General features: G+C 35.6%; 1 protein-coding gene across 1 annotated transcript; it reads left to right on the top strand.

The window, feature by feature from the left end:
- The first annotated feature begins 4,544 nt into the window (after nucleotides 1–4,544).
- On the top strand, nucleotides 4,545–14,058 carry LOC132758480 (E3 ubiquitin ligase Rnf121-like). The gene is made up of 8 exons (XM_060750154.1): nucleotides 4,545–4,656; nucleotides 6,964–7,004; nucleotides 7,377–7,518; nucleotides 9,077–9,231; nucleotides 9,875–10,103; nucleotides 12,464–12,597; nucleotides 12,915–13,016; nucleotides 13,655–14,058. The coding sequence occupies exons 1-8, from the start codon at nucleotides 4,603–4,605 to the stop codon at nucleotides 13,773–13,775; spliced, it is 978 nt and encodes a 325-aa protein (XP_060606137.1). The 5' UTR covers nucleotides 4,545–4,602; the 3' UTR covers nucleotides 13,776–14,058.
- Nucleotides 14,059–14,424: the final 366 nt, after the last annotated feature.

Raw genomic sequence — 14,424 nt, 5'->3', positions numbered from 1 at the left:
TGCGCATCTCGTCTTGGTATTGAAGGTTCCAATTAAGTTTAGTTGAATTCCTGCGAGTAGTTGCAGAGAAATAGAATGGAAACGATTTTTGCTCTATATGCATAAAGCATTACTAATCAATGGCCATAACTCTGTGTTGAAGGGTCTGACCTGAACAAGGCAAACAATATGCGCATCTCCACTTGGTATTGATGGTTCCCATAAAGTTTCATTGAATTCCTGCCAGTACTTGCAGAGAAATAGCACAGAAACGATTATTGCTCTGTATGTATACTGCATAACTAATCAAGGGGCATAACTTTGTGTTGAAGAGTCGGACCGGAACAAGGTGATTATATGTGCATCTCATCTTGGTTTTGATGGTTCCTATAAAGTTTCATTGAATGTCTGCCAGTATACATTGTAGTTGGCTTGCAGAGAAGTAGCGCGGAAACGATTATTGCTCTATATGCACACTGCATAACTAAGCAAGGGCCATAACTCTGTGCTGAAGGGTCGGACCGAAAGAAGGCGACGATATGCACATCTCTTGGTATTGATGGTTCCCATAAAATTTTGTTGAATTCTTGCCAGAAGTTGCAGAGAAGTAGCGAGGAAACGATTATTGCTCTTTATGCATAGTCCAGGGCCATAAAAACCAATGAGCTTTTCTTCATAATAAGTCAAAGGTGTGAAATTGACAGACTGAGCCGAGTTCATTCGTGTCACATTGTCAATAAAGACACAAATTGTTGAAAAAGTTTACGATGAATACATTGCCTTAAGGATTACGGACCGTAATGGGCACTTTCAAGATTAAGTGTGGAACCCAATTTATTGAAAAATAATACACATGTACATACATACTGGGACATACGATAAGCTTATCGTATGTCCCAGATACATATACAATGTCAATAAATAAGAGATAACATAAGTTTTATGATAGAGTTTCAAAATTCAAGTACACAAATAAATACACATTAATACAATTTTTGAAAGAGACTATATATGTATATCAAGTTACGTAAGGATGACATTATAATACAATAGGCCTACAATGGTTTTACATAACATTATATCATTACATTTATAAACATTAATAGCTCCTTATATAAACCATGGAATTTAAAGTACGTGTATTAACATATAAGTACCATTTCAGAACACAATATAAAAAAATATATTACAAAAAAAATATGTAAAATATCTACACTTGAATTTGGTTTAATGTACCTTCTTCTTCTTCTTCCGGGTAATGTGCTGGGCCCCTCTGGAGCATCGTCGCACAATTGTGACTATTTACATGAGTGAAGGGAACATCAAGTGCAGCTAAAAACAGGTTAAAAACACCATGCTCCAGAGTTACTCGTGCAGCGCACCCATCCTCGTCTTGAAGACCTCTAGGGACGGAGCTGTCATCACGACTTCTGGTAGGCTGTTCCAAAGTCGGATCCCAGAAGGAAAGAACGAATACTTGTATGAGTTGACACTGGTGAAGGTTGTAGGTACCTGTTGGCATGGCCTCGGGTGTGTACTCCAGCAGGGATCAGTATGTGATGGGCTCGGATATCCACCAGGCTGTTAATGACTCTGTACATCATCACTGCTTTGGTTTGCTGACGGCGGGCTTCTAGAGTGTCCCAGCTTAGAGCTTCCATCATTGCAGTAACGCTGCTGGTGTAACGATAATCACCTGTGCAGAACCTGGCTGCTCTTCGTTGGCAGTTCTCGAGCTTACTGATGTTGGCCTTGGTGTGTGGGTCCCATACTGACGAAGCATACTCGAGCTGAGGTCTAACCAGTGTTTTGTAACATGTCGCCTTGATGTTCTGTGGACAGTGTGATAAGTTTCTGCGTAGAAACGCAGTGGTGGTGTTCGCCTTCTTTGCAGTAGCGTCAATATGGCTGTTCCAGGAAAGCGTATTGTCAAGTGTGACACCCAGATACTTTGCCTTGTTCGTCTGCTTGAGTGTTTGGCCATGGATGGCATAGGACCAAGTTATCACTTTCCGCTTGTTGGTAATGCGAATCATCTCACACTTGTCGGGATTAAACATCATCAACCAGTCTTGCTCCCACTCTTGTAGGCGGTCAAGATCCTGTTGTAGTGCGAATGCTGTCTTCCTCAGAGCTGATGGTCCTATATAGTAGGCAGTCATCTGCGAAGAGGCGTGCTGTGGAGGAGACCCTGCCCGCAAGTCGTTAATGTAGACTAGAAACAAGAGAGGCCCTAGGACTGTGCCTTGCGGGACGCCTGATGTGACTGGTGCTGGAGAGGATGTCTTCCCGTCGAGTACTACTTGTTGTTGACGGTGTGAGAGGAAGCTGTTGATCCAACCCAGAGTCTTGCCTCTGATCCCATAGTGGTGAAGCTTGGCCGAGAGACGTCGATGGGGGACCTTGTCAAACGCCTTGGAGAAGTCTTGTAAGATGGTGTCGATCTGCTGTTTGTTGTTCAGGCCCGTTGCAAGTTCCTGGACTGTGGTGATCAGTTGCGTCTCGCATGATCTCTTCTTCCGAAAGCCATGTTGCATATCGGAGAGGATGTTGTTATGATCGAGGAAACTGATCACGTGGCTATGGACAATGTGCTCCATAATCTTGCAACAGATGGATGTCAGCGAGACTGGGCGATAGTTTGAAGGCTTACTCTTGTCTCCCTTCTTGAATAGTGGTGTGACTAGTTCGCCCTTCCAGTCATCTGGTACTTGGCTCTGATCGTGTGAAGCTTGGAATATGAGTGTCAGCATTGGTGATATGGCTGAAGCCAGTTCCCTCAGAAATCTGGATGAGATCTGGTCCGGTCCAGTGGCCTTGTGTGGGTTGAGATTCTCCAGGAGCTTCTTGACACCCTTCTCATGGATCTGCAGTGGAGGGCTGTTTCTTGAAGTTAGGGCCCATGTTCGGTAGACTCTCAACATCTTCTTCGGTAAAGACGGAGGAGAATTGGGCGTTGAGTATCTCTGCTTTGGCACATGGGTCGGAATGGCTGATGCCATCTTTCTTGAGTGGTGCAACGCCTGAGCTGTCACTCTTCATGCTCTTGACGTACGAGTAGAGCTTTTTGTTGTTGGTACCAGGCTCACTAACCATGTTCTAACATACTCGTTCCTGGTTTCTCGGCACTTTTGTTGATCCTGTTTCTGGATGCTCCTGTAAATGTCCCAGTCTGTCTGGTTCTTTGATTTTCTGGCTTTCCTGTAGGCTCTTTTCTTCTTTCTAGCTAGACGCCTTATCAGTCGATTACACCAGGGTTGATTGAATCTTGTGGATGTCAGTTTAGATGGCACAAACTCATCGATGGTGTCTGAGCACTTCTTCCTTAAGATGGTCCACAGGGTGTTAATTGGGGTGCTCGAGTTGTGTTCCTGTATAAAATGTTGGGAGAAGTTGTTGAGATCTTCGTTCATGGCCGGTATATAAGCTTTTTTCCATAAGTAAATACAACGTTGGACTGATTTCTGGCGTCTGGGAACAATATCAGAGTCCACAGTCACAATGTCATGGTCACTTATGCCAGGAATGGGAGAGCATCTTTCCACCAAGGTTGGTCTGTTCGTGCAGAAAATGTCAAGTGTGCTGTCGTTACGTGTAGGAAAATTTACTATCTGTTCGCTACCAATGTCATTAAATGTGTCAATGAAGGTCTGGTTAATGGGAACGGAATACTGGTGGCCCCGGATGTTGTCTGTTGACCAATCTATATCTGGAAGGTTGGCATCCCCGCCCAGCCAGATGGAACTGTTCCTATTCTTTGAGTAGAGATTCTGGATTTCTTTGCAGAGGTCTGTTGCATAAGATATGTTGTTATCTGTGGGACGGTAAAGGCAGCCGATGATAATAGGCTTCTTCGAGCTTGTGGTGTTAAACGATGCAGCAACAAACTCAGAGGTATCGCTATTCAGTACTTCGGTAGCTTCCATGTCTTGCTTCGCTATAATCGCCACACCACCATATGTGCTGTTCGGTCGATCGCGGCGTGTAACAAACCTGTAGTTGTCAGGCAAAACTTCCCTTCCTGCGATGTTAGTGTTCAGCCAGGTCTCGCTGGCAAGGACAACATCTGGGTCTGCCTGCTCAAGTAGTGCCCAGAACGCTTCTCTCTTGGCACGCATGCTCTGAAAGTTGATGATCAGTGTACGCAATTTCTTTCACATATACCTAATCCAATGTATTCCTGCCATCGTGTGCAGTCATACTTTAACGGCCAGAGGTTGTGACTCTTCGCAAAACAGTAAAATAATGTGTATATATACAATTAAGCTATATTAATATACATATACACGCTATATATTAAGCGTCATATGATTTTAAGAACCAAATCATTACCCAAATACATGTATATAGACTAACAGTGACGTGGAGGAATTTTATGACAGTATGTTTTTTTTTACCATGAGTAGCCTATAAAACAATTTTAAATCTTGTTTTTACGTAATTATGATTTGATGAGTTGGAAAAAGTTTTATATGTAAAAGACTTCCATGGATCTTTGGGCGCTGAGATCGCTGGAAATCTTGTCGATGATGACCAGTTTCCGTTGTGATTACTAATTCGTTAATAATTTCCTGATCGGGATTTTCGGATATTATCGTTGTAGTCAAAAAAATCAATTGGAAAATGAACAACCACGTTGAACATGCCGATATTGCTCTCCATTTAGCTGGCAACAAGGTAATATTTGCATATTTTTAGAAGCTGAAGGTGTTGCATAGGATTTTAACAGTTTTTTCGCTGAGTAGAAGCGTAAATTATCGCTTAAGGCAATGTCTCAAATAAACTACTTTCGGATACTGCATAAATTCGGATTAAGTTGCAACTTACATGCACAGTATTTAATAAAGATAAGACAGAATCTGTCAGGGTTCTCACTAGGACTTTAAAACATGGAGTCCATGGACTCCCAACCCTGAAAAAGTTGGAGTCCAAAAGCGCGTCCCAATTAATATGTTTACAGATTAGTCATTCAATGCTCACAATAGCATTGCTGATATTTTGAATCTTCAAGAGACTTCCAAAGTTTATAGTTATTCAAAAGAAACTCTGAACTACATAGTATAATTATTGTTTTGTTTTGTTGATATTTATTATGAAATATTTATTATGAAATTATTTCATTATAATGCATCAACACATGGAAATCGTTTTTTGTTTTTTTTTCACTTTTATACCAAATCAAATTTTATTCTGGTTAAATAAGTCCACTCTAAAGACAAAAAGTTTATATTTGTAAAAAAAAACGTAAATGTATATAGGCAGCGTTTAGCGGAATGAATAGGAAAATCGTGTACAGCTTCAAACAGTGTGTAAGAGATTCATCCGATCGACAATTATTTTAGCAAATATCTTCAAAAGGGGGCAAATTGAAGATCGATATTTAAAGATTTAATGTTGATTAAATAATAAAGGAACAATTCATTCGCATGTTTGGCTTGGAAACCGAGAATTTTTGCGAAATTTTAGGGTTTCTGGCGAACGTGAAATCGCCGATGTTCGGGATCAATTTTCGGATAGAATTTAAATATCAAAGAAAAGCGTATGTGTATTTTGGTTTGTTGTCCTGGCATTTCGGCACAATATCTTAAATTCTTAATAGTCTTATCGAAAGTTTTTGCAAGAATAAAACTAAAGCAAAATTGTGCCTAGAAAATGCCGAAAATATTTGACAATCATTCAAAATTACATTCATTTGTAATTTGAGAAAACAGTCTTTAAACTTGCGGCGTAAATAGTCGATAATTTTATCCTTTTGTCGGTAAAATTTGCTAATTTCCAATCAACTGTTGATCAAAGATATAAAATTATCACCTCGTGTTATATCTGGTAATTACATGTACTGTACAGCGCGTGTATACATTAGTCTGATCACTATTGCGTGATAATGATCGAAAGCGTTATCGCTGATTGGCTAATCGCTTCACGGGTCGATGTGCATAGGACCGCCTACCTATAGACTGACACGCGCTGACGCATTTGTGTATTTCTGGTTGTAAACAATCGGTAATGTTTATGCGTCCCCAGGCAAAATTAAGCGTACGTGGAATCCTTGCTCTGAAATATTTGCGTCCAGCTGTAATAAACATGCGTACCGGGACGCCGAAATAAGCGTCCCCGAGAACCCTGATCTGTTGTATCAGCTTAATTTTAAAAAAGTGTGAAAAAACTGGTTGATGAATGTTAATTGAAATTAGTTGTATATCACACATGTAAGTCAAATACAGTTGAAATATACTCCAGTTAAATTGCCTAATTCCAACTTCAGGATTTAGGTCTAGGATTTTGTGGTATTTATGGATAGTATAGAAATTCAAAGATTTTTCAATACCATACATAAGGTTAAGAGATACATGCACACATCGACTTAAATTGACAAAATCTGTGATGTACATGACCACATGTACAACACATGTTTTATTCATCCTTTTATCATTTATGATGACTTTGATTTTTGGATAATTCATCAGTGTTGGCGTGCAAAAATTTGAGAATTATAACATTTTGTGCCTGACTAATCAACAGATAAAATGAACAAAAGAGCAGGTTAAAGCTAACCTGTGTATGCTTTTCATACCTGTCGGCTGTGCTCATGAGTGTCCTTGTTATAATTGTAAAAAAATATAAATTTTGAAATAAAGTCCATGTAGAAATAAATCGTAATGATCAATGAATGACTCTGTATAAAACCAATGAAAACCGTTATCTTCTAAAAAATGTTTGGTCAAGTCTGGACAGGGTCCGGTTTTCACAGTTGATACTGCAATATGTTCAAGCTACATGTATGAAAGCGGAATTTTTAATTACATAATGTAATTAAAAATTCCCTCGAAAAACAATAGATAAAGTTGGGACAGCATGTGTACGTTATTATATATATATATATATGCAAATAGCAGCATGTAATTTTTGATATATTTTTCTTATTTCTTTTCATTTAATTACATTAAATTGATTCAGTATTTTTTCCTACTTTTTGTGTTTCAGACCATAGATTTATCAAAGTTGTCAGAGAAAGAAAGATGGAAGTAAGGCTTTTATTATTTTTCTAAAGCTCTTATATTGCAATGAAGAAAAGTTTGAAATAAGCAATCATCTAAAGTTGAAATGGTTGTCTAACGTTCTGGTTTGCACATATATGCCATCCATGCCATTTAATGTTGTTTTAAGTCTTAATAGGGTCAAAATATTTTATGTGACCACAATATCTTCATAGATTCAGGCTTTATAATTATTTAGATGTACATGTACCATGAAATTTACTTATTTGTCACTTATAGGCTATTTTTATTTTAAGCTTATATTTGGCTTAGTAAATTTACATCATTTATACTATGGTATTAAGATTACATGCATTTGATACTTGTAGGATATTTGTTAGATTCAAATTGTTTTTACAGAATAGAGCACCAAAGATTACATGAGAAGCATCGTGGCCATGAGGCTATGCATGCCGAGATGGTCCTTATACTAATAGCGACTCTTGTTGTTGCACAGATATTGTTAGTCCAGTGGAAACAGAGATACTTCAGGTCTTATCAGGTAAAATTTTAGGGGAAAAAACTATATTTAGGAAAATATACTCATAGAGGCAACCATTAATTTGAGTTAAGTTTCTTAGTTTGATTTAGTGTAAATGCCATGGAGACTATTTATGCTGTAGCATTTAAATCATTCAGGGATCACAAAAGCTAAAAATCACATTTTATTTTTATGTCAGACGTCATTGTCAGACAGATTTTGCATGTATATTTTGCGTTAATGGTATGTCAAGTATTCAGCACATGAAATTGATAGGTCATTGGAGATGTGGGTCCAATGTTAGCATTGTGAAACAGTCTAGTGTGTTGACTGTTGTAATTACATTTTTATGCCCCCACAATGTGGGAGCATATAGCATTGCACTTGTCCGTCAGTCTGTACGTCCGTCCGTACGTCCCGAAATCTTGTGAACGCAACTCCTCTTAAACCATATGGCAGATTTTGCTTAAACTTACAGGGATGAACAACCTTAATGTATAGATGGTAGTAAAGGAAGGAATTTTCGCTGCGACCAAATTTAACAGAATTATGGCCCTTTGTTGATTTTTACACTATATACTATGTAGAAATTTTGTGAACTCAACTCCTCTTAAACCGGATGGCAGATTTTGCTTAAACTTACAGGGATGAACAACCTTAATGTGTAGATGGTAGTTAAGGAAGGAATTTTCGCTGCGACCAAATTTAACAGAATTATGGCCCTTTGTTGATTTTTTCACTATATACTATGTAGAAATTTTGTGAACGCAACTCCTCTTAAACCGGATGGCAGATTTTGCTTAAACTTACAGGGATGAACAACCTTAATGTGTAGATGGTAGTAAAGGAAGGAATTTTTGCTGTGACCAAATTTAACAGAATTATGGCCCTTTGTTGATTTTTAGTTTTCAACTTGTGGCACATGTAGTCTAAAAAATGTTTGACCTAGAGTCATAAGATTGACAGGGGGCATCCGTGTCCTATGGACACATTTCTAGTTCAGTCCTACAATTACAGTTAATTACAGTTTTTGGGCTAAAATAAGGCCCCATTCATAAAGCCTAAAAACAATATCCTTTTGTTATTCACAATTTTCAAAACAACATAAGAATATATACAGAGACATGGAACTATGAGACTTTATGTAATAATTAAGGTGTAGGTGGTTATTATGAATTAAGGTATATTCCAACACATTTTTAGTTATTTAATAGACCGCCTCCGTGGTCGAGGGGTTAGAGTCGATGACTTCTAATCCAGTTACCTCTCTGGCGTGGGTTTGATCCCCGGGAGATGCTTTGGTAGTTTAGCGCGGAGGAAGGTAGTCTAGTACTGGTGTAACTCTCCAGGAACGATGGTTAGGAAACTACCCGCCTATATGACTGAAATACTGTTGAAAAAAGGCGTGAAATGAAGCAAACAAACAGCTAAATATTAACAGTATACATTAGGTTTTACTTTGTTTTCCAAATAATGGTATTACAATGATAATTTTCACAATTCAAATTGCACCAGACCCATTGACAAAAAGACAGGGAAAACACTGTGATGTGTGCTGTTATTACAATTTTTTTTTCAGAGAGCCACATTGATTGGAATGTGGATAATTCCTGTAGGATTTTGTTTGAAGTTTGGTTGGACGAGGTTTATAGTTGTGTGGGCTATTTTCTCAGTCATTACCGCCTATATTGTGTTCAAATCTACACGGAAACCTTTAGAAGGAAGAACACCAAGGTATTACATTTGTATTAACATAATTTTTTTTATTTACAAGCCTGTCAGAAATTCCAGAGTTACAACCATGTAGGGTTTTAAGAATACAATGTTAAAGATAGACAGTAATTATTGTTGGTAATCCAATATCTGTCTATGTATGTTTATTTGTTCAAATAAATGTATCCGATTAAAATATTTGCATACTTGATAGTATTTCAAAAAATCATCAAGACAGATTAATAACATAGCATGACAAAGGATCATTTTGCCAGCTTGAAGATCATGGTCACCATAGCTGAAAATTAAGTACCCCTAGGTGTCATTTGGTCTCTTAGTTGATTTCTTATAATGTAGAAATAAAAAATATGTGGAATTGGCACTTATAAATATCCATGTATTGCTCGCTGTTTTGGGGGATCAAAAGTAAAAATAGTTCCTGATGTAATTTGAGAAAACTTTGAAAATATTTATGTTTAGTGCCACTGTGCCATGTCTTCTACACCACTGAATCAAATCATTTACCTGTAGGAACTAGGATATAGTAAAAAGCAGGATAGTATGAAAAAGTGACTGCCATCTTGTATAATATTGGTATATGTTTGAACTAAACCAACAAACAAAGGTAAAATAATGCTCTCTAAAAATCTGTTTTCATTTTCAGGCTTGTATATAAATGGTTTCTGCTCATCTACAAAATCAGTTATGGCTCAGGAATTCTGGGATACATGGTCATAATGTTAACAATGCTGGGCGTTAACATGTTATTCTTGATCAAACCACAGTATTCTATGGATTTTGGTCTATTAATAATGTTTTATGGCCTCTATTTTGGAGTGGTGTCGAGGGATTTTGCAGAAGTTTGTAGTGATACCATGGCAGCTCATATAGGGGTATGTTCTATTATATATGAATATATTTTTCAATTCTACTAAATGAAATTTCTTTTAATATATGCTGGATTTTTTGATGATTGAATGATTAGAAGTAATTGAAAATGTCGATATTTATATAAATAATATTAAACAAGTTGCTGGCAGGATATAATTATATGGGAGAACATAAAGCTATTTAAAGACAAATATAACCAAGGTGCTGTCAGAAGGTCATATAGATCTCAGCTGGTTAGATGACACCTTATTTACAGCAAAATAAGTTCCATGTTACTTGCATTTTATCATAACATGTTCAAATTTACTATTTTAGTGCTATTTGATTGGCAATAATGCAGTATGATATTATTATATTTATATGTTATGAGTACTGGTTTCCTAGCAGTTTCTGTCCCCTAGCAGTTTTCCAGCCGTTTATCATTTTCGTCCAGTACAGTCTATTTTTACCAGTGAGGCGTCCAGACCTGGGGATGATTACATTGATCAGTAATTGATTTAATTACTATTACTTTCAGATTTTATTGTAATTGATTACAATTGATTACTCAGACTTGCCTCTGTAATCAATTAAATTACAATTACTTTGAGAAAGTAATTGATTGATAATTGATTACATTCCATGTATAACTATAAACAAAAGTTAATGCTATTTAATATATACACTATATACATTATATACACAAAGGATTTTCAGCTCATCAACAGTCATCATTTTAACACACTTTTAGTTACTGTCACATCACTTTATCATATTTTAGCATTGCACTTTAGCATCATAAGTTCATGAAACTGTCTATCAGTCAGACTGCATCTATCAGGACGGAAAATTTTACCCGCAACACTAAGCAAACGCTCTACAGGGGCCAATGATGCAGGGATGGTCCTCAGTCTTCTTGGTGTAGGTTTCATATTGAACTCTCTGCAACAGAATTTTTAAAAGTGTCAATTGTACAGTATACTGTATACAGGTGTTAAAATAGGTGTGAAAACAATAAATTTTTATATGGGAATTCAAAGAGACAATAGACTTTACAAAGAAATTATCAGTTTTTTTTACAAACACTTCAATGGTACAACAGTATCCATTATAATATAGACACATTGTCTATCACCTTACAAAATAACTGTTGCATATAATTAAAATATGGTAATATGCATCTGACATAAACTCTAGAATATACAAAGTAAAGAAGTTATCTACATTGTTTGAAACTTTTTAAAACATGGTTTAACCAAAATATGTGAAACAAAATTTAACATACCTTTATGTGGGTAATGAAATTTGAATGTGACTTAGTGTTTCCATTTATCTTCTTAGGGCACAATTTGCACTGTGCTGTCACATTTCCAGATGTTTCTTTAGGAAATTCAAAGACATCATAAATCCAATGATTTGACATTTTGGTTAGAATACCAGCCAAACAATGATGTCTATCTTTCAGTTAGAATTTGGTTAACTGTATGGATTAAAACTTATTTCTTCATTGTGAGTGATGTCTTAAAATGTCTCACTTGATATTTTACTACCTTAGTTAAACTATAACATGTGAAATAAATCATTTGAATTTCAATAGTTTCATGTAAAATCTGAAAGTAATCAATATCAATCAAATTGTAATCATAATTACAGACTGAATTTAAGCTGTAATTGATTAATTACAATTAATGTAATCAATTTTGAGCAAGGTAGTCAATTACATGATGATTACACTGTAATCATGTAATCAATTAAAAAATCGATGATTACGATTAGTGATTACCCCAGGTCTGGAGGCGTCCACATTAATTCATGAATCAGAGAGACATTTGTTTTCTATGCTAAACAGCATTTAAAATAGTACAACGATTTATATGTTTTGAAGTTTTGCCTGTTATTTAAAGTTACATAAGAGAACTTGCGACTTTTAAAATAAGCAACACCTGGGGAATTCTAGCTTGAATATCCATGCACAATAACTAAGACCCCAGTTTAGGTAAATCAATACTTCGGAAAATATTTTTTCAGACGACACGGAAAAGGTTGGGAAGTTCTGTTTATTTGTTAAAACCATCTTAACATTGCTTTATGGTACTGAATTATATTCAAAATAAAAAGGTCCGGAAAACTGCTTTGAATATTTGAATAAAGGTGAAAAAAGGTGTTACATTTCAGGCCTATATTCAAATTAAAAAGTAAAATGAAAGTGCAACATTAAACACATGGCAATGCTGGACAGGTACCTAACTTTGTCCTGTCAAAGTTTTGTACCCCTCCGTAGACTGATTTTTATTTTATTTGTTAAAATGTGCGATTTGTGGCCGGAAACTGCTAGGAAACCAGTACAGAGCTAATTGATATCTTGTTTTTTAATATATTTCAGTATTATACAGTAACGGGTTTGCCTGGGAAAAGGTTGGATCCGAATATCTGTGCAGTATGTGGTAATCAAATATTAGTTACAAATAATGAAGATGCAATAATAGAAACAACCTGTAAACTACAGTGTGACCATGTGTATCCTTTAATACAAAATAATATATACAATTACAATATACCAATAAAAATTACTAATTATGATACTTTTTGTTACCAATTATAATTTCAAAATACAGTTTAAGTACCAGTTAAAATTACAAAATGTAACAAAACAGACTTTTGTGGAGTTGATATGTTGTATATTGTTTGCAACACGTGATATTTTTTTTAATGTCTAGAGAATGTAGATTGCTTATTGTGATGTTGGCCATTTGTTGAGAAATCTTTTTATCTGTTTCTCTAAATAATTAGTTTGTTATGTGATAATTATGTTTTCCTTAACTAGACGTTTTTAGATTTCACGAGTTTTGTATACGAGGCTGGTGCATTGTGGGAAAGAAGCAGACGTGTCCCTACTGCAAAGAGAAAGTTGATCTGAAGCGGATGTTCCCAAGTCCGTATCCTTTGATAATTTCAAAACCCTTCTATCAAACGTAGAGAAGTATTGGGTCAAATTTTATTTGTTGTTTGATTGTCCATTATTATATTCATTAGATTATTAGATATCGTCAAAACATAATTCTAACAATTTAGGCAATTCAAAGAAAGAAACCTTATGACTGCAATGATTACATAAAAATGATATTATTGACTCATTTCCACATCATGTATGATTCTAGATAAAATAGGTTCTTTGAAACACAGAATTAAGGAATCAAATAAGAGTGATTATGAGAAGTGATAAATGACTTGCAGAAAAAAAGGTTGAACTTGAAACTTTTCTTTATAAAAAGTAAAAATACTGGGCTGGATGTCGATAAAATCCCAGAGAATGTCTTGAGTGTACATTTACTGTGATATTACAGATATATAAAAATACTTCCTGTTAAGAGAATTTCACAGAAATATATTGATGCAACCTGGTACTTATGTTACAAAAATAACAGTGTAGTCTGATAATGATTATGTTATATATAGGGAATGAATAATGTCAAGATGACCCCTGTAATATGACCCTATTGTTACCATAGAGATAAATATAAATATTGATAAAAATCAGGTTTATCATAAATTGTGCTCCTTAACACATTTTCAGATGGGATAGACCACATATGATGTATGGAAATTTCCTCGATTGGATTAGATATTTAGTTGCCTGGCAACCAGTTATAATCATGTTAGTTCAGGGAATTAATTGGAGCTTGGGGTTAGAATAAGTAAAATGCATAATAGTTATATATTTATTGAATCCAATGAAACAAAATTGACAAAAAGCCATGATCAATGAATGTGATATTGTATAGGGAAACAAAGTTACAAGAGTCCCACCTCTAGGTCTGTGTATTATTGTAAGTTTGATGTGAAATATATCTGTTAGAATATGTTTTAAAGATAGAATGTATGTTGTGTAAAGTTACCGATAATGAAGAGAGTTTTGTTATGTAAGTTTAATAAGAAAGTTTTTGTCAGTTGAAATGTGATTGCAGCAAGGCAGCAAAACGGCATAAATATGATAAACTAATGGGTGACACAGACATTGATGTTAAATTGACAAAGGCTAAAAAATAAGTAAAGTAATACTCTAACCCAGTTGAATGTTTCATGCTATCCAGTTGGCTTATGGAATGTCAGTGGTTCTATTTGATGTCCTTTTGTGCCTTAAATAATGCACAGAGGAGCACCTGAGGTTCTCCTTCATGAGTAAAGCTGGAAAGTTGCCATATAACCTTTAATGTGTCAGTGTGACTTAAAACCCAACAAAAAATAAAGAATTGGTTCAGGTTCAAAGTTGAAAAAATCCATTATTGGTTACAAGGATTTCAATATTATAACTGAGCACTCTACAGTTTAGTCTGGAGTACAGGC

This window comes from Ruditapes philippinarum, unplaced genomic scaffold, assembly GCF_026571515.1.
Source record: "Ruditapes philippinarum isolate M1 unplaced genomic scaffold, ASM2657151v2 ctg5251_1_1_1_1, whole genome shotgun sequence".
In the NCBI taxonomy this organism is placed as follows: domain Eukaryota; kingdom Metazoa; phylum Mollusca; class Bivalvia; order Venerida; family Veneridae; genus Ruditapes; species Ruditapes philippinarum.
The sequence above is the reverse complement of the archived record's forward strand: the minus strand, read 5'-3'. Positions and strand labels throughout refer to the sequence as shown.